Raw genomic sequence first — 23,736 nt, forward strand, 5'->3', positions numbered from 1 at the left:
GGGCAGGTGGGTGTCCAGTGTCGGGCACTGGTAGTAGTGGAAATAAACGAGAGAGAGGAGGAGTCTCTCCAGTTATTATCACTTGTCTGTTGCTTTTCTAGGTGTGCCGTACTTTACTGTGGAACCTGAGGATGTGTCCGTGTCCCCTAATGCCCCATTTCATATGGCCTGTGCTGCTGTTGGCCCCCCTGAACCAGTGACAATTGTCTGGTGGATGGGAGACTCTAGAGTGGGGCTTCCAGACATCTCCCCCTCCATCTTAAATGTGTCAGGTAAGGCTGCTGCCAATGCAGGGGAGCACTTTGAGCATCAGAAGAGGAGGAGAGCTCTCTTCTGATCATGCCTAGTGGCACTGGGTAGCCACATAGCGTGAGAATGATCTTTGACTGTACATTGAGGGCTGAGAGATCGTGATCACATACAAAGCCAGATCATCTTGAGGGGTGATTGTTGCTCTGTGTATTTTCTGCTGGCTTGAGGCACACAGGCTCTTCAGAGCTTGGGTGGAGCTGGCACTGTGGTAAAGATTCTACTGGACAGGTGATACATTGGGTGCCTCTTTTGTTCCACCTCGTGGAGAGTGTTCATGGTTATATTAAGTGACTCTGTTGGTGACACCCAGCTTGGAAATCTCCAAGCATTCACGTGTAACAGATGCCACCTCCTCCTTCTTTGCACAGCCATATCACGCACTGCTTTCCCCTCTCTTCCCCCTCTCTCTCTCTTCTTGCAGGCTTGCTGGATGCTTTTGACGTTAAAACTTGACTGCCTCGTGTAATTGTTTGACACTTTTAGAGTGGTTGTATTGGTGCTGAAGGGGGATGTCTGATATCAGAGACAATGGTTTGCCCCAGAACAGGTACTAGGTGCATGGCGGTAAGACTGCCTTCCTCAGCAGGGTCAGCTCAGGAGCCAGTAGGTGTTCAGGATTCTCTTCAACCCACTTTCAGGGAAGGGGTGATATATCCCTACCAGGATCTGACCACAGCTATTCTTGTAGTTACCTCCTAAAGGTAACTTTGTTCCAGTTAGCTGTCCAACAGCTTTGTGTTCCTTCTTCTCTTTGCTGCTGTTTCATTATTCACAGCAGCCCTGAGCCAAAGTTGAACTAGCTATTTAGAAAGAAAAGGTTCTACGACTCGGAGTCATCTCTGGGGCCTCATCATCAGTGTTAGTACAGTTGCACCCAGGGAGAGTTTCTTTCTGTACGTCTTTGGCCATCCTTTGAGCTATGCAATGCTATGAAACCTTTAGAACCTAATTTATATGTAAATCAAAACCTGTTTTGTGATTTGCAATGGTTCTATCATCTGCTCCCTCTCTTACGTAGCCACTCGATGCTGTTCCAAGTTGGAAATGAAAACTGGTCCCTCATGATATAATCTGCCTGTTGAAATGAAAACTGGAAAGATTGATAGTTGAGAGGGGAAAGACAGTAAAAAAATAAGTCTCCCTTGCTCCACTGAATTCATCCCACAGTGCCTCGCAAAACTTCTGTCATTGTGGGGCAGCAGCATGGGGGCCTGAAGAAGGGCATCTGCTTGTCGTGATTCTCCAAACGAATTGCTATTGTATATGTTCGTCACCAGCACCTTTCTTTGCCCTTTTCAGTGTTCTTTGGGATGTCCCTTGGGCAGATCTTGTCTTTGCAGTAGAAAAAACGTATCGGGACACAAGCTGCACGGTCAGATTGCCAAAGCATGTCAAAAAAGACGGTTGGCAAGATAACAAGCATTGCTAGCTAAAGAAAGTATCAAATTCTGCAGAAAATAATAGTAATAAAGTAGTGGCTAGAAAGCAAACATTTAGAAGGTTCAGCAAGCAGTTGGTTTGGTAAAAAGATTGTTGTATTTGGAAAGTGGTGCTGGCAATGGTGCTATAGAGTAAGGAGATCGTGGTTTGTGGTGTGTTTTGTGTTTTCCTCAGGGCAGGGCTGTGTTTGGTTCTGTCTTTGGGACATGCCTACCATGTCAGGTGCTGCTCTGCTGCCTGGCCTTCAGCCTGCTGGCAGCATTTTTCTCTGGCTCACTAGGGTGAGTGGAAGAAGCTAAAATACTTTGCTCTTTTGTTTTATAGCAGTCCCTCGTCTCTTCCACTACACCTTCTTTGCATTGTCGTTAATCTCAGGCTTGGGAGGTGAATCAAAGGGCAAAGACAGACACTGCGCAAGCTGCTCTATGCAGCTCTGAAGTCTTTTTCCTTCCTAAACCGTATGCCCATAGGGTGCCAATCCTTAACTTTTCTCAGATAGAGCCCTATAAGGCAACTGAGGGCCAAGTTGAGTGAAAACATATGCTGGGCGCACTTCTCCAGGCAGCTTTGCAAATCTGTCTCAATTCTGAGTAATTTGCAATACCTATATGCATCTTGGAGCAGATGGACATCAGTATGATGCCGTGTTCAGGCCCTGTGGCATGGATGGATGGATGCATGGATGGATGGATGCTCACAGAAGACAGGGAGCATAATCCTCGTTTGCATTATATCACCCCTGGAAAGTGCTTCAGTGCTGATGCAGTAGCATTTGACTTGCACTTCCTTTAAGTATCTTCAGAAATCTGATGCAAGGTGAGGGACAGGTGGGCATTAACTTGACATCTGCAGCATCTGGTTGGAAGTTTGCATGGGCTCATAGCCAGTTAGAAGGTGGTTGTTTCTCAGGTGTCAGGCATATCCAGAGCATTGGGCGGTGCGTAAGCCACGGTTCAGCATGATCCTTGCTCCAAAGATGCTCAGCAGAAAGTGAGAAGTGGACGTCTACTAACTGAGCACTGTGAGCTGCTGTTCTGCCAGATTCATCCTTCTTTTTCAGTGCTTTCTGAAGCTCCTGTGGAAGCTTTTCTACATTGCCACACTCTCTCTATTAAAAATGTGTTTAGCACGTTAATTACATTGAAATCCACGTGCCTCTGATTGGCACCCAGCTCAGCCCTCCAATTGCCTGTACTGCCTGAGCTGGATGTCACACATAATTGAAATTCTGCTGAAGGTTGAAGCGGGATTATATAGCTGTTTGTGTTTCGTTTCCTTTTCTTGGCTGATCTCCAGGTATTAATCAAAGCACAGTTTTCTCCTGCGAAGCTCACAACGTAAAGGGATTGTCTTCATCTCGGACAGCCACTGTTCAAATTAAAGGTGAGAGAGTGCAAGACAATGGGCAAGGGACTTGGGTTTGCTCTCCGGGGAGGGAAAGCGGGGCTCCTTAATGCAAGGGGCTGTCTCAAAGCTGCCAGCAACTAGACCAGTTGGAGCTCTCAGCAGTTGAAATAATGCTTTGTGCTCTAACAGCAGTTCCCGCTTGCTATGCAGGGCCGTCTCCCAGGCTGTTGAAAATAAACCACATCTGATTCAGGAGTGGAAATGTGATGTCAAATAACAGTTTTTCTTTGAAAAGGAGAGTCGGAGCAGTCAAATTGTTTGTGAGAGATTAAATTGGGTATAAATCTGTAGCTGGGGAAATCTTTCCTTCTTGGAGATAGATGGGTCTTGTTAGAGCTAGAGAGGCCATTGCTTCTGCTTGCTTCTCTTTGCGTCAGATTAGATGCTGAAAAAAGACAAGGAAGGTGGTCACCAGTGGCCACTAAAGTCTGCTTATCCACACTGTTTTTATGGATTTTATTTTTTTAAATTCTTTGCTCTTTAAAAAACTCATTCAAAACAAATAATTCCTAGCCTTTGCGTGACCAGTTGCCATTTGGAAGTCCCTAAGTTGATGTCATGTTACCTCTGTTCCTCCAGGTGACTGAAACAGGGATAATCAGAGCAATCAGTTCTTCCCCTCCTCTTCATGTTGAGATGCTTCTGCATTTAAATTTTTAGTCATGCTTTAACGTGCATTAAGTGACATGATTGTCAGTTCCAGGAGAGGCATGTCACAAAAATCATTTGTTCCAAGTGGTAGCTTATTGCTCAGCACGAATAAGAGCAAGCATTTATGTCTGTATCAGAAATCACAGTTGTATTAGCTAATATTCATTAAAGGATAGCTTAAAATCCAGCTGTAGATCTACCACTCTTACAGTGTGTTTTTCTTCAGGACATTGTGGTTACTGCTATGCCAAGAATGCAGTATGCTGGACTAGTAAGATTTATAACTTAATTTAAAAATGTTTGGAGTTGTTGCCTTAAAGGCTTGTCTACACAGGGGAATTAGTTATTGTGGTATATATTTTCTATGGATATTTTTATCCTGGGATAGAATTTAGTTCACAGAGCTATTATGCTTTTAAAAAATCTCATCAAGCCATAATTTGAAATAACATTTAGCAGGCACAAACTTTTTTTTTTTTAATGTTAACACAGATTTAATATTTTTTTTAACTGTTAATAAGATAACGGGGTAAAAGCCTCGGAATTCTCGCAATTCCCAGCAATTGTGTTTAGCCAAAAGTGCTCCATAGGGGTCAATCATCAGCTAATGAATCCACACAACCTATTTGGGAGGGACATATCACCATCACGCGCTTGTGCACATGCATACACTTTAGAGCTGAGGAAGAGCAAGCTTAAGTGATTTGCCAAATGTTGCACCAGTATGTGGTATGTCCTGGAGATAAAAAAAACAGGTTGTAAAGAGCAAGTCCAGTGCTGTAATAGTAAAAGTTCTAACTGTAATACCTCAAAGATACGTCTAAAAGAGTAGTCATAAACTTAAGGAAGTGATGAGGCTCTTCTAAGGAGCAGAAGTTTTGAAAATCTAGTACAGCCCCTGTTAAAACTAAAGAAAAGCTCCTAGCAAGGACATCAGCAGGAACAGGAACAGGCTGAGATAATGTTTATTTAGTCCTTGATTCTATGAACATGTAGACTTCAGTGAAATTACTCCTGGGAGCAGTTGTCCATACATGCATGATTAGGGCCTTCCTCTCTTACACAGATCCATTTGCTAATGAGGATTCTCAAGACTTTCTACAATTTATTAAACAATTTGTTTCTTCTGTGATTCCAGAGGCAAATATTTTTGCTAGGACATTTACAAACTGTTAACATTTCTTCCTATTTGCTGCTGTTGTTGTTCATTATCTATTCTCTGTAGTGCCCACAATGTGCTGGGTGTACTCTAAGCAGAAAATTACTGTTATTGTAGCCCGCAGTCCCCAGCCGTGTACAAAGCCCCATTGTTGCAGCCACTCTAGAAGCACAGAGGAAGTTAACTCTCATTATGTTAACACTCAAGGTCCTGCTTTCAGGCTGGCTTTGCACTTCTTGGTGTGTGTGGCCAAGATTTCTATGGTCATGTCTCGTGTTTCAGAGCAGAACAGGAAACAGCCACCCGGAGTTTTTTCCCCAGTGCATGACGGGGAAATGCATCTGTCTCTTCTACAAATTGTGGAGTTAGGGGAAGGTGCTAGCAAGCCGACCCTCTTCAGTGTCTGTCTCCATTAGAGAGTGGATGTGTTAGCAGTTGATTATTTATTCTTATTGGTGGTATAGCCTGCACCTCCTTTGGGCCTACCATCCAGTCTTGAAAATTGCATGTTGCTAAGCCCAAAAGTAATCAGTGTGTTTACAAAAGACTTGAGTTAAGGGCAATGTTTCAATAATACCCAAGTAAGCAGTGAAAGCGAGCTTTTTCCCCCAAAGAACTTACAAACCTGAATACCTGACATCGAAAGGGAATGAAACCAAAACACAGAAAAGTCTTAAATTAACTTACAAAGACCTTTTGCTGAAAGGCAAAGAACTCATTGCCCATCTTTCATCCCAGACCTGGGCTCTGCTGCCCCACCTCCCTCCCACGCACACTGTTCCTATCTAGGTGGCAACCCTGCCCTGAGTCCTGGTAACTAGTTAACCAGACAACAAAGACTTTATAGGGTTAATCTGTGGTACCATCTATTCCCTGCACCATCCTCTCCTCTAAGGCCCCTAGAGACCTGGGAGGAGGTTTTGATCTAAGTGTTTCTCCTGCAAGATGGCCCTGTGGAGATGCTGAAGGCAGTATTGTGGTTGTTCTCCATGCAGTGAGAGACAAAGGTGCTCTCTGGCAGAGTAGAAGATGCAGCTGGAGGAATCCTGGTTTTGCAGTTACTTTTCCACTACTGCTTTCCACTGGATACAGCTCAGGAGAGGTGGAAAATTCAGTCTGTAGGCGGAGCCTTGTCCTGAGGACCCTTGGGTTTTTGAAAGAGAACTCCTGAGGGTACAATCTGTTGAGGTGCTGCAGGAAAAGTGTTAGTCATGGCAGCAGCACAGGTTTTTTTTAAATGAGCAAAAGGTCAGGAAAGAGGTTAGTATTCATGAAGCTGGTAATTTTTTCAGGCATGGGGTGCCTAAATAAAAACAGAGACTCCGGAATGAAAAAGAGAAGGTGAAGGGTATATCAGGAAGAATAGGAAGTAACTACATGGAATTACAATGGAAGGAAAAGAGAAGGCAAAGGGAAGCGCTGAGGATTCTAAAAGGAAGCCAAAGAGCTCAGGTTAATGCAACAACATACTAGAGGACCCTGCAGTGATGGAGGTGTCTGGTCAGAGCAAGAGCAGAGCTCTGGTGCTCTTCTGTGGTGGTAGGAAGCACAAACGTGATTAAATGGCCAGTCTGGGAATCCTGATTTTGTTCCTGGCTGTGGCTTCAACTTGTAATATGCTATCAGCCACTTAATAGGCACTCCCTTTGCCTCAAATTGCCCCTCTGTAGAACAGAGTGCTTTCTGAGTTTATTCATCCCAAGCCTGAAGGAGGCATAGTTTTCAGTCCAGGCTCTGTCCCAGGTATTTCAGGAAGGGTTTCTAATGGACACCTGGAGGCAGTGCTTTCAGAGCGCCAAGTGGTCTACTGCAAATCCAGCTGCAGGGTATTTGGATTACTGCAGCAAACCACCCGTGGGCTGGTGCCGGCAGAGCTGGTTTCGGGGGCTGGACTGAGAACCAGGAGAGAGATTTTAAAGCCCTGATTTGGTTTACAATGAAGGTTCACAGGCGATTGTGTGCGCAGGGCTGGGTCATGTGTTTCAATGGAGGGGGCAGGGAAGAGGGTTGAGTAGCAAAGGTGTAAACATCAGAGACTGGCATTGCTATCAAAGAGATCAACCGCTGCCTGTATGCATCAAGCAAGTATGCTGGACTATTAAAGAATGGATGCTAATAGCTTGTTCGGTGTTAAAATAATAGTTTCATTCACAACAGTCAGGGACACTCTCTAAAGATGTGATATTGTACAATTTCTGTTAGTGATTTCATTGCATAATTTCTAACCTCAAGCCTTTGCCATTTCCATGTGAATACCTGCTCAGTTCTGTGTATACTGAAAGGTCTCTTTGTTTCCTTTATAGCCATGCCTCTCCCGCCTCTCAATGTAACTGTAAGCCAAGTCACCAGCAGCAATGCCAGCGTGGTCTGGGTGCCAGGATTTGATGGCCGTGCACCCCTCCATTCTTGCACTCTTCAGGTATGGCCCCTCCAGATTGTCCCCTGTCCTGCATGAAGAGTAGGACTCCCTTCAGCCATGACGCTGCTTGGACCACCTCTTGCTCTCCTGACTGCTTTGTATCGGTGTTTGAATTCTTATTCCACAATTTTGAAACATGGAAACTTAACAGGATGCAACTCAGGGCATAAATAGGTGCTGAACAGCAGGGACGGTTTGGAGCATGAGTTTTTGAGAATTTGAGACTGGCCCCATTCTCCCTCCCGGCAGTTTATCACGTTGGTTGCTCCATGGCAGCCACTCCATGCAGAGTCGTACCCTGCAGCACATGTGAACTGCATATTGCGCTGTGGGAAGTGCCACCTTGGGTGGCTGCAGGGTCCTGCTAGCCTGGAGCAGCTGGCCCATGGTAACTTGTTCCAGTGCAGCGCAGTGGCCTGTGACTCCCATGCCACTTCAGCCCTGTGCTTTGCAGTGCCAGAGGAAATGCTGGGATCTGGACATACTGGATACAAAGTCAGACTTATTTGTACATTTCAGAATAATTTTAAGCCCTGCCTCTATATCTTGATTGGTTTTCCATTGTCAAACACCAGTTCTGCCCAGAAAATCAAGGGAGATAATACCCTTTAGCTCTGCCAGGTGCTGTGTACTCAACATCTCTGAAAAATCGGACTGCTTCTTTAGGTTCCTAGGAACAATGGTATGTGTCGAACTTCAGGCAGAGTTAAGTTTCTAGCTTTGCACACCTAACTGTAAAATCAGATCAAACAGCTGATGACTGAGTGTCAGAAAGAAATGGTAATTCCTGAAGCAGGCTATGCAAACACAACTAGGCACATTCCCCATGGATTTCTCTGCTGGGTGGGAATATTGGGCCCCTGTGCTTTTCCTACCTGATTACAGCAGCAATGTGAGCCGGAGTGGAATTTCTACGGGGTGTTGCCAACTATGTAGAGGAGGATTATAAGCACAAGGTATGCTGGAAGCAGCCTAGCTAATTTACTTGCAGTCCTCTTTTTATTTGGGGAGAAAACCAGAGATTTTATGCTCTTATGTTTTTTCCCTTTCGTAAGTAGAAGAAACCGTCATCTTGTTTTAACTCACTGACAGAAAGAATGGCTGACTATAGCTGGCCCTGGTCTCTGAGTTTTGTTGCTGCTTCTGTTCTTGTTCGCAGTCGAAAATGGTTTTCTTCCGCTGTTTTACAATGCGCGTTATCTCCAGTTGGAACAGCCTATTCTCTTTGGCTTGCATGCTGCAATGCTAATCACCCTGGGTTCTGAGTTCCCCCTCTCACTTTTGGCACGGGCAGGGGTGGGGGGGATGGGGCATGTGGAAAAGAGGCTGAATCAGAGCAGCTCAGTTTCTGTCCACTCAGCAGTCTCGCCCCTTTTCTAAGCCTTTTCTGTTCTGTTTGCGGAGGATGAAGTTCCTGCATTTGGATCTGGGAGCAGGCTAACTTGGCAATAACCCTCCACTGACAGAAAGCCGTGCTTCCTCTGTCTCCCACATTGTGAGATTTTGTGAGAGACATTGACCCACATTTCCATGTGAAAATGCATAAGCTCCTGGCTCTGCTTGGAGCCTCCCAGAAAGAGAAGGGGAATTGAAGCTTGGCTGTGGTTTTCTGGCACTCGGGAATTGCAGCAGTTGCCCCAAGAGCACTATGTTCAGACAGGCAGATTGCTTCTGGGGACAAGGTGGGAAATCCTTGTGTTTACTGACTGTTAACGTAAGCTGTGTTCTAGAGCATAAATGGGGCAGATGTAAGAGCACCGACATTTCAGACTGTTGAACAGGAACACATCATCAAATTGACAGGGTTTTACACAAAAGTCTGCTTGTTTTTTTCCCCTGCTTTGGATGACACTGATAATGACAACAATATGCTTTTCTATTAGGGAAAGTTGAGATTCTGCCTTTTTATTAGCCAAATAAATCAGTGGGCCAAAAGTGTGTGTGAGAATGAGCAGAAGGGCAGGGACAAAGGGAGGAAAACTGCTATATAAAGAATATGAAGTCCACATAAGTCTTTCACTTTTGTCAGTACACCTTGCTTTTACTCCCAGCTTTGCTATCTCATATGCACTTGAGAAGAAAGATAGGCTGAGCCTGGGAGCTGTGCAGTGATTTCTGCTGTTGTTGGTACAAAAGCAGGAGCACTGAACATGTCTGTGTGTCAAAAGCACACAGTGGTATCAGATTTAAATTAACATTCATATTGCTTAAAAGTTCAGATCCGAAAAAAAAAAAAAAAAAAGAAGGGTTGCGGGAGTGGTAAAAAGTTTCTTTTAAGTTTAATTTGAAACAGTTTAGTTGAACCAAGCCACCAGTGGCCACCGTGTCTTTAATCCACTACAAAACTGAAACTACATAAACTTCTGAAAAAGGAGCTGAGAAAAAGGTGACACTAGGCTGCAGGGAAGTTGATCTACCAATTTCCATTGCCCAAATTTAGACAAGCCTCAGAAGCCAGCCGCTAGCACTCAAAGCAACAAGCACATTTAGTTTTATTTAAAGGAATTAATAATCAACTGTAGGATTAGTGGCATATGTAAGCAAATGTATGGAACAAAATTTTCAGCTGGTGAAAGATTGTTGTGCTGCCAGAGTTAGAAGAGTGACGTCATTTAAACCAAATAAAGGCATGGCTCGTGATTCTTAGTTTGACAACTCCCTTTTCAGTATTTTAAACACCACTGGTGCCATATCTATTCTTACGCATTCCCAAATTAACCATGAAATGGATTCTTATCGATATGGACCTGTTAGTCATATGGCTGATGGTAACAGTCTTCTCTGTTTCACTCATGGCACAGGTAGCTGAGTCACCAGATGGCCAGGAGGTCTCCACTGAAGTCACCCCAGTGCCACCCTTTGCCTACGGTGTGCAAGGCCTGAAGCATTCCACCAACTACAGTGTTCGTGTGCAGTGCAGCAATGAGATGGGCAGCTCCCCTTTCACTGACAGGGTTTATTTCCAGACCCTGGACCTTGGTAAGCAAATAGCAGACAAGAACAGGAAACCAGTTCTGAATCTGAAAAAGAGATGATGAGAAACTTCATTGAACTTCTCCTTACAAATTCTGAAATGCAGGAAACGTTACGCTGTCAGATTGCTTGTTCACTCTAAGGGTCTCCTAACACCTAACATAAAATAGTAATATGCAGTCAAATGTGGTTAACAGGAGCGATGCATGATACACAATTTGATTCAGCCACAGGGCTTCTGCGTGCTAGGCATATGTCCCATTCGCTCTCCAAGATTCTTGGGGTCTTGGAAAAAAATGAGAGACGCTGACTGACCTTCTCTTCTCCGCTTGAAGCAAACATAGTGCTGGTGGCTTGCAGTTGTTCTCTCCCCTCGTGTTCTCTCTTCTGGCTGATCTCAGGAAAGAGGGTAGATCTGTCTTTTCAGCCATTTTCAGTGTGGATAGCGTCTTATTTTCCTGCACAGAGTGATTGTGTTCTGTCCTCTGCTTTCAGCTCCAAGCAGCACCCCACAAAATATCCATGTTATCCAAAGAGATCCTGGTCTGATTTTGGAGTGGGAAGGTGTGGCTCCAGATGTGCTGAAAGAAAATGTCCTGGGATACAGGCTGGAGTGGATTCAGGATAATGTAACTCAGGTAACAGATTGAAAGGGGAGCTAAGCCATTGGGCAGAGAGTTGGGCAATGTTCACGTTAAATTTTCTAGGCATTAGGGTCCCTCATCCTTTATCCATACCAGAGGACTAGATTGCTGGCATTGCTTTTGTGTAAATTGATTTACTCTAATTTGCAGCAACTTGTCAGTATTTGGCCCCGAGATTTAGGCCCGTTTATCCCTTCCTGGCATATTCAGAATTCCTTCAATTTGAATGTTCATCTGCAGACAGACCAGTTCTCTGCTATTCCTTGTACAACAAGGACAACATAGAGAAAATTCAGTTTGTCTCTGCCTCTTTCTAGTGCTGTATCAAAGGCCGTTCAGACAGTGCAGGATCTGGGCTTCTCTCTCCTGTGACTGGGACTTGGCTTTCCAAATCCTAACAGCGAAGGTGTATTTAACAAGTGAATGAGTTATACTGTAAATCACAGAAAGAAGGTTGCGGATTCTTTTATTTAATTTACAGTATGTAGGGTGTTGAAAGGACCCTGTTAGGGTAGAAGGCCTTTCATTTGTTCTTCAGCATTGACCTTTCCCAAGTATCTATCTGCCTTTGAAGTTCACAGCACTTCTTATGGTTTCTCGCTTCTTCATATTTATTTAGCCAGTGCTTATTAATGATGAACAAGCCTGTAATAATAGACAGCTAGAGGGAAAAGAGACTTATTTCCTTTTTTGCATGACCCATTTCATACTAGGTCAGCGTCATTGACTTTGAATGACAGTATTTTGAGTTCCCATTGAATTTACATTGTGTCAGTGGTGGCAGCCAAGTCTTCATGGGCTTACTGCAAATAGCATGTATGAAGAAGACCCACAAAATTACTGAAAATATGTTGACCTTGCCATTCTAAGTGAAAATTGGCCATGAAATTCAGAAGCCATTTGGGATTTGGTCAACAAGTTAAAACAGACAGAATCCTCCCTCGGCTTAAAACTGTCAGATGCTTTGCAGCATGTTAGCGCATCTTTGTGTTTAAACCACAAGACGGAGGTGTATCTTTTAATAGCAGACAAAAACCATTTCTGTAGCAACGTTGATGGAAGGACCTCCAAAGAGGAAATCATTAAACCTCCTATCTTCCCTACGGCCTGGGAAACTATTAGCAATTTTTGAGAAGAGAAACCCAAGATGATAGCCCAAGCACACAGTAATGTTTTGGTTCAGTTTTAAAGGTGAAGTTTTAGACTAGATTCCTTTTAAGACAGTTTACAGTTTATTGCCATTTGCTCTCAGGGGGAGATGATTGTGCAGGATACAAAAGCTAATCTCACAACGTGGAATCCTCTCAAAGACCTGATCATCAGGGTGTGTGTGCTGAACTCTGCAGGATGTGGGCCCTGGAGTGACCTCTTCCTGCTTGAAGCTCAAGAGGTCATGGGTGAGTGTCCACTGCCTTCCCTTCACTTTTGTGAAAAAAATCAGAAGTGCTGGGATTGCTGTTTGTCTCTTACTGTTCTTTCAGTGCTTACAGCGGACTGAGCCACTTGGCTTTACACAGCAGCACGCTTCATCAAGCAGAGTAGAAATTAAATAATATTTAAAGAGCTGGTATAAACAAAACAGCTTCTGGCCACTGCTGTGTCTTATTTAACGAGCTTTCGCTGCGCTTAGTGCAGAGCAGGGCAAGGGGAGACACAATAGAAAAGGTGCAAATGAAGGTCTGAAGTCCTTCATTTAGGCTTAAGTCACACACATTTACAAGAGTAAATGTGACAGAAAACTCCTCTAACATAGGTTCTCTTCTTTGATTTAATTTGAAGCCATTCCTGACTAGTTTCAGTTGAGCCTGATTTAAACTATGGCCACATGGGGTTTTGTAATGGCTTTACTGAATGTCTTCATATTAAAGCAGTTTAGCTCTCTCGGTGGAAAAGCTGAGCTACTGATAGAAGAGGGAGATGATGGTACAGAAGCTGCATCATGCAATCTGCACCATGTGGAAGGGTTTGTTGGGAGCAAAGAACATGCTTGTGTGGAGTCCATTCCTAGTGATAAAGGGCAGTTAGGCTCATCTGTGCTGGTTTGCTTGCTGCTTGTATTTCACAATGAATGGGGAATGGGAGTCAGGCTATGGAGAGGGGCAGGATGTTATATGGGGAGATGGATAGAAGGGAGAGAAGAATGCTGCTTGTGGAAAAAACTGTGAAACAACTAGGAGGAAGATGTTCAGAATAAATATACAGATTGGTAACAAGAAGTCAGTGAGGTGTGATTGTGAAAACCCACAAACTCCTGAGATTTTGTTGCCAGTGCCTGTGGCAGGACGAGACAGCAATCTCTAATCTCTGGTGCCTGACCCATCTGCTGCTGCTTCCTTCCTGACCCACATGCCTTTTGAGAAATCACATGGACATTGATCCCTCCTGATGCCCCCGCATTTAGGGATGGCAGGGGTAAACTAGAGTGGGGTTCCCAGGCAAGTGGGAGGTGGGGAATAGGGGCAGAGTAACCAGGAGAGAACTGTAGCCTTACTTGCAGTAGTGCATCTAATGCCGGGTTTATTTTACTGGGTTTATTTACTCAGAAAGGCCTTTTGCCAACGCAGTTCTTGTGATGAAGTCAGTACTGATGGTTATGTGTGAGCATGCAGTCACTGTGGGATCAAAGCCCTCAAATTATCTAAAGCAGAATGAACGGGTGCGGAGGTCCAGAGATGACGCTACTGGAGTTTGGGCATCAATTTTTTTCTCCTGCTTTTTGCTCAGTTATTTTCTGTGGCACCCAAATAGAGAGAAAAGTACCCAAAGGGACTAGAAGATCCCTTTCAAAAATGGCCAATGCTAGCAAGAAGCCCCAGGGAATGTATAGGATTTGCATTTTGCAGGGAGCTGGAATGGGATAATCCTGAAAGCACAAAATGTTTGCTTGTTTTTATTTACAGACCACTTCAGAAAAGTAGCATCAGGAGTGGTGCTTGTTTTTCCCAAATGCTGTCTGAAAGCACATATATTTCTTCACAAGCATAACAGGCTGGAAATAAAGGTTCACTGTGGAAACACTGACAGGCCTTAAACAGCAGAGCTGCAGAAAGACTGCAGTTTTGTTTCAGGCCTGGTAGAAAATATAAGTCGCTCCCTTTCCTAAAATAGCAAACTGGCACTGGTTGCTTTATGTGAGAAATGCCAGGGGTGGTTTATGACCAGCTCCCAGTGCAGCGGTAAGGATGACTAAGCCTGTATAAACTTTAAGGCGTATTTGTCATCACAGCAAAGCTAGTGGGAGCTCCACCCTGCTTATGCAGAAATCTTGTGCACTATAAACGGAGATTGTTTTAATATTTTCAGAAAGATTTTCAGTAGAAACCTCTCTCTCTTATTGCAGACAGAGGAACAGAATGTTCTAATAGCATTTTTCCTATCTGTAATCTTCATGATTGTATGCAGAGGACTCTTGGATTACATTCTTTGCACACCTTTGTGATATAAAACCTGCTACAGAAATAAAAGGGGTTCTCTCATCATCAAAGGGCTCCTAAATACTCATTTATACAATGAATATACTCTACTATGACAGAGACTACTCTTATACAATGACAATAATACTGTCTTCTCTCTCCCTTGTACGGTCTTAAGGCATATACCACTTAGAAAAGGGGGGTGTGGGAGATGAGAGAGAGACAGAGCTGGGGGAGGAGAGGCAACTCAGTCTTCACTTGGGTTGCAGCCATCCTCTCTAGCTCAGTGGCATGAGTGGGCAGCAATGATCTGTGGGTCAGAGGAGGAGAAGCAGTGAATTTTAACATTCATTTCTATTTCTGACACATTTGCTGTAAACTGTGGGATGGGCTCTTGATTCCTACCAGTTTAGAAACAGGGAGAATAATTTTGGTTTGTTTTGTTTTCATCCATTGTCCTTTTAGAGGGACCCCCCGGAAGGTGACCTAAATCCCTGCTCTCTCACCAGGCCGGCTAGCAGACAGAGACTCGAAAAATAGGCTAAGAGAGGTTGTCTCACCAAAGGGAGAAGGAAACCTTATTGTTAACTATCAGAGAGGACCTTTTACATCAGTGTTGTTAAATGTTACTACCCGGATTGTTTGGCAGGAACAGTTGAAGTGATTGGCTTGGGAATAGTGGAGAGGGTTGAAGTTGTCTTTCGTTGTATTTTCATTCCACTTCTGTTTCTGATCCCTTTCCCTCCTCATAAGCAGCCTTGAAGGCCGGGTTAGAAGGTGCAGCAAGAGGGACTATCATAAAACCCAGAGCCTATAAAGCCTTCTGGGTGGGAAAAGAATATATGAGTCACTGAGGGAGATAAGATGCTGGAAAATAGGTGCAAAAGCTCTGATAATTTGTTTCAAGTGGAGAAGTACTAGTCTGCTTCCTCAATGGTCCAGAATTCTGTTTCCTTAAGCTCTACCTGTTTATTAGACTAACATTGCTTCTTTAAAAGCTTGGATGATAAGGCTGGACAATGTAACTAGTAATCAAGCCTCAGAAGCCTTTTGCTTGCCAGGGCTTTGCCAATAAAGATGTTTGACTCCTTTTCACATACATCTATGCAGAGGTTTATCCAAGTCTCAGCCCATTAGCCTAACATCTCATTTAAAGACAGGTTTACTTATGCTCTCATGACATATAATAGGATTAGTTACATCATCTAAGGCAGATGATTCTTCCTTAGCTTCTGCTAAAGCACAGTCAGCTGCTGAAGGTGAGCAAGGGAGCATGAAGATGAAGGAGGTGGTTGGGGCCCTGTTACCTGTTCTTGTTTGCTCTTAAACAATTTGGAGGTATGAGGGCTATCCTATATTTTAATAAACCCATTCAAATTCACGTTTAATCTTTAGTAATTGTATTTGGAGAAGAAGTCTCTTAGGGAATTGGATTAATTTATCTGTTGTTTGCCAAGCATAGATAATATTCTTTTATTCATAACCATGTTGCTTATCTTCCTTTCCTGGCAGCTTAGTCAGATTGGCAGCATCTCCATTTCTTCTGTAGACAATTTGTAGGCAAAAATATACATATTCTGGAAGCAAATATTAGACCAGAATTGGAAGCTGCATGATGGATAACTTGTTTCTTGACTCGCAAGGCACGTTTTAAAATTCACTTTTTCTTTGGTAGAGAGACATTGAGAAGTTACAACCAACCAACAGCATTGGGAAGTTACAGCCAATACCAAGTCCCACAGGGTGCTTCTCTTTGTGGGAGGGGTGAGGGGAAATGTAAATATTTTCAACCAGATTGCCATGAGGCAATTGTCTTTCTCTTATTGTCTTCCAAAATGTTATCTGCTTGGCATTCAGGCAGTACTGTGTAGCCTGGTCAAGGTTCTGCTGGCTGCCTCAAACAGAACAAGGTGAAATCTGCACAGAAAATGCTCATATTAAGCAACATTTTTGTCCTGAGACTCCAGTTTAAAGTGCCCCAAATCATAAGCTCATGTAAAGTAGTATAATCTGGAGCAGTGCCTTTTAATTTCTTGAGGCTCAAAACTAAGAATAGGTTCTGGTAACTGGATGCATCTGCTCTGCCTTTACTGTGTGATTGACTGTGACTGAGTATCTGTTTATGCCAAATTCCAGTGTACAATGATCCACTGTGTACACCAGATCCAGAAGCATGGCTTTTCCATTTAAAAGCAAGAAGAAGAAATATCTCAGTATGATCTGTGTACCATTGACAGTCTTCTGTTTCCTGACTGGTGTTTTCTCCATCATCTAGGTGGCCAGAGACAACCTCCTTATGGGACATCCTGGGTTCCTGTGGCATTGGGCATTCTCACAGCTCTGGTCACGGCTGTTGCCCTGGCTCTTATTCTCCTTCGAAAAAGAAGAAAGGAAACTCGGTTTGGGTAAGGGAGGTTCTCCTTGTGCTGGAGATCCTTGCTTTCTCCTCTAGTATGGTTTCTGACTTATTTTTCAACAAGTATTGTGGGTTGGGTACCCTTGGCACTTTCTTTGGATAACTGTTTTTTCACAATTTTGGGGGTCACCCTGAACTACAGACTTGCAGGAAAGTGCACTACCCTCTTCTAAATAAGAACACCAGAATACAGTAGAAAAATGTTCTGTTCTTTGTTAGAGTATGGAAATATAAGTCCATGGGCCCTGATGGGATGCACCCGAGAGTGCTGAGGGAGCTGGCGGAAGTCATTGCTGGGCCACTCTCCATCATCTTTGAAAGGTCCTGGAGAGCAGGCGAGGTGCCTGAGGACTGGAGGAAAGCCAACATCACTCCAGTCTTCAAAAAGGGCAAGAAGGAGGAGCCGGGGAACTACAGGCTGGTCAGCCTCACCTCCATCCCTGGAAAGATGATGGAACAGCTCGTTCTGGGCGTCATCTCAAGGCATGTGGAGGAAAAGAAAGCTGTCAGAAGTAGTCAACACAGATTCACCAAGGGGAAATCATGTCTGACTAATCTGATAGCCTTCTATGATGGCATGACTGGATGGATAGATGAGGGGAGGGCAGTGGATGTTGTCTACCTTGACTTAAGCAAGGCATTCGACATGGTCTCCCACAGCATCCTCATAGGGAAGCTTAGGAAAAGTGGGCTTGATGAATGGATAGTAACGTGGATAGAAAACTGGTTGAAAGACAGAGCTCAGAGGGTAGTGATTAGGGGCACAGAGTCTAGTTGGAGGTCAGTGATGAGTGGTGTTCCCCAGGGGTCAGTACTGGGTCCAGTCCTCTTCAATGTATTCATCAATGACCTGGATGAGGGGATAGAGTGCACCCTCAGCAAGTTTGCTGATGACACAAAGCTGGGGGGAATGACTGAAACACCAGAAGACTGTGCCGCCATACAGAGAGACCTGGACAGGCTGGAGAGTTGCGCAAAGAGGAACCTTATGAAATTCAATAAGGGCAAGTGTAGGGTGCTGCACCTGGGGAGGAATAACCCCATGCACCAGTACAGGTTGGGGGCTGACCTGCTGGAGAGCAGCTCTATGGAAAGAGACCTGGGAGTCCTGATGGACAACAGGATGACCAAGAGCCAGCAATGTGCCCTTGTGGCCAAAAAGGCCAATGGCATCCTGGGGTACCTCAAGAAGAGTGTGGCCAGCAGGTCGAGGGAGGTCATCTTCCCCCTCTACTCTGCCTTGGTGAGGCTGCACCTGGAGTACTGTGTCCAGTTCTGGGCTCCCCAGTTCAAGAAGGACAAGGAACTGCTGGGGAGGGTGCAGCAGAGAGCTACCAAGATGATTAGGGGGACTGGAACACCTCTCTCATGAAGAAAGACTGAGGGATTTGTGTCTCTTCAGTCTGGAAAAAGGACGGCTGAGGGGGGACCTTATCAACACTTATAAATACTTAAAGGGTGGGTGTCAGGAGGATGGGGCCAGGCTCTTCTCAGTGGTGCCCGGGGACAGGACAAGAGGTAATGGGCACAAACTTGAGCATAGGAAGTTCCACCTAAACATGAGGAGGAACTTCTTTACTTTGAGGGTGGCAGAGCACTGGAACAGGCTGCCCAGAGAGGTGGTGGAGTCTCCGTCTCTGGAGACATTCAAAACCCGCCTGGATGTGTTCCTGTGCAACCTGCTGTAGGTGACCCTGCTTTGGCAGGGGGTTGGACTAGATGTTCTCCAGAGGTCCCTTCCAACCCTATGATTCTATGATAAACAAGATCAAGATAATTCTAGAAGTCCTTAGCACTGCTGCTTAAGAGATTCAAAGAGAAAAGACTCACAGATGAATCACCTTCTGTGTTCTTCCGGCCTGGGCTCTTTATCCCATGATGGTTTTCAGTATAGCAGCTGCTTGTAACTTCCTGACAACCCAGAACCCTTCGGATCCCCAAGAAAGTCTCCTTTCCGTCTCCTCTGACACTTGGCTGTGGGTTGTTCCCTGCTGCAGGCAAGTTTCCCATTCTTTTCAGAGTCTCCCAGACCTCCCTCTCACAGCAGCATCACACAGGAGTGACTCCCCTCTTTCAGAAGGCTCCCACCCCCTCTAGGTGCATCAGTAAGGCAGCACAAGCCCATCGTTCCTCCTCTCCAGCTACACCCTCTTTAACAAAAGTCTCTGGTATTTATATGGCAAGCGGTGAGAAATCATCCATGCTGTTCAAAATACCCTTTTAGAAGAGAATGGCCCGTGTAATCATGACCCTGTGTGTCTTTTCTGCCTTCTAGCCATGCCTTTGGCAGTGTGGTTGGCAGAGGGGATCCAGCAGTCCATTTCAGAGCTGCCAGGTCTTTCAACAGGGAGGGCCCAGAGCTTATTGAAGCAACATGTAAGTAAAACAACCTGAGTGATTCTGCCTGAGAAGCTGTGCTCGTGCATGTACTGTGCTCTCTCTTTTTTTTCCCCAAAACTGATGCTTTGGATCAAGAACATGGGATTAATTTACAAGGAGACTTACACGCTGTGGATGGCAGAAGTGAAAGGCCAGAATTGCTGTTGCCATACCAATTACATAGCACTTGCTAATTACAGCTACAGTCATTGTGTATACTAGTGCAAGACATAAATTTGCCACTCCCCTGCCCCAGTTTCACACTACAGGGACTCCTTCGACTGTAATATTGTGCAACTGTGAGATAAATATGGCTTAACAATATTAGCAGTATGCTTTAAACTCAGTGTGCTGAGCTGTGCTACAAGCACAAACCAATTAATCAGTCTTGAAGGCCAGGAATTAATAACTTCTCAAACAGGAGATAGAGTCCCAGGAATGGACAGAGTTAAGGTGATCCATTTCTGTCTCCTGGTTCAGCCGCTCTCTGTAGCGGCACTGCATGGCTGGGTTAGGATGATGCTCCAGCTGTCTTTGACTTGCTCCTCTGAGTTTAGAGGTGTCTCCATTAAATCTAGTGACCATAAACTGTTGAATGTTATGTTACACTCTCAGCCAGGTACTGTGAGACTTGTAACTCTACTTAAAATAGTCTGAGAGCCAGTCATTGAAAACTGGTGCAGCTCTAACAACTTAAATGAAGCTGTATGAACCAGTGTCTATCAGTGTCCCTTCTGATTGGATTTTGTCTTCTCAGCATTATTTACAATAGTTCTGTATTCCTGTTGCTCTTGGTGTGTTTATGGGTGTTGTTATCACACCCTCTCCGTTTCAGTACTGTTGGTACATTTTCTTGTGGTTGAAAGTTAATTGGCCTCTTGTCTGGGGTGAGGGTGGAGGACATGGAAGGGAGCTCTGTCTTTTTCAGGTTTGCCTGCTTACAGTGTGGGAATCAGATTGGAAATGGATATTAGAACAGGTGACTCTTGATGTTGTGACAGAATATTTAAGTATCCCTTATTTGACTCATCCTTTGGGTTTTTTTTCAGTGGAGAGTGTAGGGATCAGTGATGAGCTGAAGACGAAACTCAAAGATGTCCTAATCCAGGAACAGCAGTTCACCTTGGGAAGAATGTTGGGCAAGGGTAAGAACCAAAACTGAACAAGGCTTTACATTGAAAGTCCCACTTGTGTTCTTTACTGTTGAGTAGGTAGAAGCAATTATAAGCAGCCTGTTTTCTCTCCTTTTGCTTGTAGATGGCAATTTAAATGGAACTTTCCCTTCCTCTGGGATAAAACATTTCAAAGGTTTAGCATAACTAAGAGGATATTGGCTAAGCCATTTCTATAATATGGCTTTACAGAGTCATGAACTGCAGTCTATGCTCAGCTTTCCAAAGTACTGTTGATTCACTGGTGTGTGGATTTATTTCAAAGATTTAAACAAAGGAATATTCAATTAAACTTGTACTTTTTACACTAATAATGTGGTGCTATAGAATTCCTTCCATTTACGTAAGCATGTGTCAAGTATTAAGTGGGCTGAGGCAATACAGAGACAGAGATGATCTACCTCAAACACTCCAAACCCTCAAAAAAAATGTTGATTCAGTTTCAGATATTCTCAACATCTGGGGTGGCTGGACTCCAGATTTTAGTTTGGGCTCTTATAGAGGCACATTTGGAACAGGTACTGAATTTTGCTGACATTTGTCCTCGTTAGTTTACGTCCTTAGGAGCTCTTCTGGCTGTGGATCTCCATCTGGATCTCCCACACAGGTGCTCCTAACGTTTCTCTGAGGTTTTCAGGTCAGGAGGGATGGGCAGAGTAAAGGTGGGATGCTTCTCACTTAACTTCAGCTAAAAGATTGGCCCAGAAACTCTGTGTGAAAAGCTGGTTTTGAATTTAGATTTCCCAAATGTCAGGCCAGTGTGCTAACTGTTGAATCATCCTTCCCTGCTTCTCGGGCTGAAGTCAATCTCTAGAAATAACTGAAAAAGTGTAACGATAAAGCCAATAACTAAGAGAGGAGTGTAAGTCAGGGGTCATAAGCAAAAGGAAGCTGTAATGTTTGGCTTCCTTTTTCTTTATAAGACTAGTTTTATTGCAGTTTTCTTTGACCCTTTCTCACTGGGAGCGTTCTTCTGCTCCATCCCTCCTAGACCAAATGTGTTTCTTTCAGAGCAGGAAGATGACCTTCCTGCAGAAGTGGTCTCAGAGGGCTTAACAATTAAACAGCTGTGTCATCTGTTTGTGAGTGTCAGCTCTTGGCCAGTTTCTGGGATCCTGCTTCAACCCTTCTGGGCTGTCCCCATGACATGTAACAAACTGGAAATCAGCTGCAGTGGGGCCCCGGGGATGGCCTTGGTGGGAGGATGCTCGCTGACAGCATCTGGTCTATGTTGTCAGCCCCATTCCACCAACCCCATGCTCAACATACAGGTTACAAGATGGCATTATCTTGGGCTCTGCTGACTCTACAGCTGAGCAACAGCTCTGTCATATGTAAGCAGTATAAAATGCCTTTGCTTCTTCCCATTTTCCTCTTCTGTGGTCAGACACACTGCTCGTGGTTATTGTGAAATAAGCGTGTGCCATACAGTAGTGAAGGACACTGGTGAAAAGCCAGTGGAAAGATAATGCTTTTGGGGTAGGTGTCCTGAGTGCCATATTTTGCTTCCTTCTTTTCAGTACCAGAGTTCCTCATACTAATGCATGTTGGGTGGGGTAAGCAGTTACAAAATTAGGGAGAGCAAATTTAGAGCCAGATCTAATACAAAGAGGCTGTTATGCTGTGGTATAAAGCCACTTCAGGCTAAAATAATTGTAAGAGGGTTTGGCCGGTTGCATTTCCACTGATCTGCCTTAGAGAACACATGAGAGTAAACACTTCCTCCTGTGAACTAGCATATCACGCACACACGAGTAGGTGTTCTATGTTTTGTCTGGTCAGCTGTGATTCATAGAAGTCATTCCCTGTGTTTTGAGAGATAAGGCCTGATTGTGTCTCAAATGGCTGAGTCCTGGCACCATTACTCAGCTGTGACGGCTGTCAGCACTGAGAGCTTCTTCAGCCAACCCATCCACTTGCTGCTCCAGCTAATAACCCTGTCTCTGACCAGACCCTCACTCAGACTCAGCCCTCATGATATGGTTTCCACAGAAATGTCTGCCTGGGATCCCAGCTCATACTCTGACTCTGCGTTGTCCGTCTGGTAGTGGACTACTTTCTTTCCCTCTTGTTTTCCTTTGCCTTATGGACTGCCAGCACAGTGGCCTCTGTCTGCTGGTAGCGCTACCTCTTCTAGGCGCACATATGCTGAATGCTGCTGGCTGGAACTGCAGAATGAAAAATGAAGCTGGTAGCTGCGTTTCTTATGGTTATTCAGCTTCTTTGCCAGTCACCCCTGGAGTGTACCTGCTGTGAATCATGCTTTCTTCACAAGAAGCTGTTCCCTCACTGCCTGCTCTGGTCATTTCACAGGGGAGTTTGGGTCAGTTCGAGAGGCACTACTGAAGCTAGATGACGGCTCTTTCCAGAAAGTGGCAGTGAAGATGCTGAAAGGTAAGTGGAAGCAGGGCTACCTGAAGTACTTAAGAGAAAGAGAGCTTGGAAAGATGAAATACTAACTGTCCTGTTCTCCAGCAGACGTCCTCTGATGCTCTTTACTCCTCTCTGAACTTCCCACTCAGCCACTCTACCCATGTTGTCTCCCATCCGTTTCATGTCAGTCTTTTTGTAGTAGAAGCTCTTCAGGGAAGGACCTGTACCACCTTAGTTGCTTGTACAGCACCTAGCGTGTGGCGAGTGCAACCAAAACCAAGGCATAGCTACAGCTTCTTCTGTGTATAGAGGATCTTGTTCTGTTGCTTGATTTAACACAGCGCTACATCATGTGGCATAGACAGCTCAGACAGGTCTGCTTTGTCCTAATAATTCAGCAGTGAAAGACGGTATTCCTCCAAGCGTATATCCTAGAATAAACAGAAGAGTGTTTGGGCTGAATGCAGTGACAAGCTAACTCATCTCAGTCAGGCGTATTTGACTAAGTAGTCTAACTCCCTTCTGATTTGTTATTTGATGAGTGTACATAACCAGGGCAATTAACACGTTCATCAGACAGAAGTCTGTAACAAGAAAAGCAATTAATAGATAGGTATAAGTCAAAGCAAGTATGTACATATATATATGTGTATATATATGTTAACCTATGTTATTTCATGCCTGTTGCCTGCAAGGCAAAAATTAACTCTGACACTTAAAGCAGTGTCACACTCACTTATCTCTGGAGCTGAGTTTGCCTGACACAGAATACCAGCTTTTGATAAATATACTAGTACCATATTAGCGTAAGTTGCATCATTTTATCCAGTTTCAACAATAATTCTAATCAGTTTGCAAGCTTTTGTGTAGTCAGACCATCTACCTTCAGGCGTGTAACTTGGGAACTCTCTGTCACCCTCCAGAGGCACCTTCCTTACTGCATTCACTGTAAAAAGGGAATCTACTTTTATCTTCTGA

At 44.4% G+C, this 23,736-nt stretch overlaps 1 protein-coding gene across 9 annotated transcripts in view; it reads left to right on the plus strand.

The window, feature by feature from the left end:
• Positions 1-23,736, plus strand: part of TYRO3 (TYRO3 protein tyrosine kinase) — a 45,302-nt gene that overhangs the window by 10,675 nt on the left and 10,891 nt on the right. For 6 of the 9 annotated variants that reach the window (XM_074584616.1, XM_074584609.1, XM_074584612.1 and 3 more), the window contains 10 exons: positions 102-272; positions 3,049-3,135; positions 7,273-7,388; positions 10,190-10,367; positions 10,857-10,999; positions 12,258-12,402; positions 16,694-16,823; positions 19,110-19,210; positions 20,263-20,358; positions 22,699-22,779. In XM_074584616.1, coding sequence (XP_074440717.1) covers positions 164-272; positions 3,049-3,135; positions 7,273-7,388; positions 10,190-10,367; positions 10,857-10,999; positions 12,258-12,402; positions 16,694-16,823; positions 19,110-19,210; positions 20,263-20,358; positions 22,699-22,779 — 1,186 coding nt within the window. In that variant the 5' untranslated portion in view covers positions 102-163. The remainder of the gene's footprint in view (positions 1-101; positions 273-3,048; positions 3,136-7,272; positions 7,389-10,189; positions 10,368-10,856; positions 11,000-12,257; positions 12,403-16,693; positions 16,824-19,109; positions 19,211-20,262; positions 20,359-22,698; positions 22,780-23,736) is intronic. The other 3 variants (XM_074584613.1, XM_074584618.1, XM_074584614.1) reach the window with 2 other exon arrangements.

This window comes from Larus michahellis, chromosome 4 (assembly GCF_964199755.1).
Source record: "Larus michahellis chromosome 4, bLarMic1.1, whole genome shotgun sequence".
In the NCBI taxonomy this organism is placed as follows: Eukaryota; Metazoa; Chordata; class Aves; order Charadriiformes; family Laridae; genus Larus; species Larus michahellis.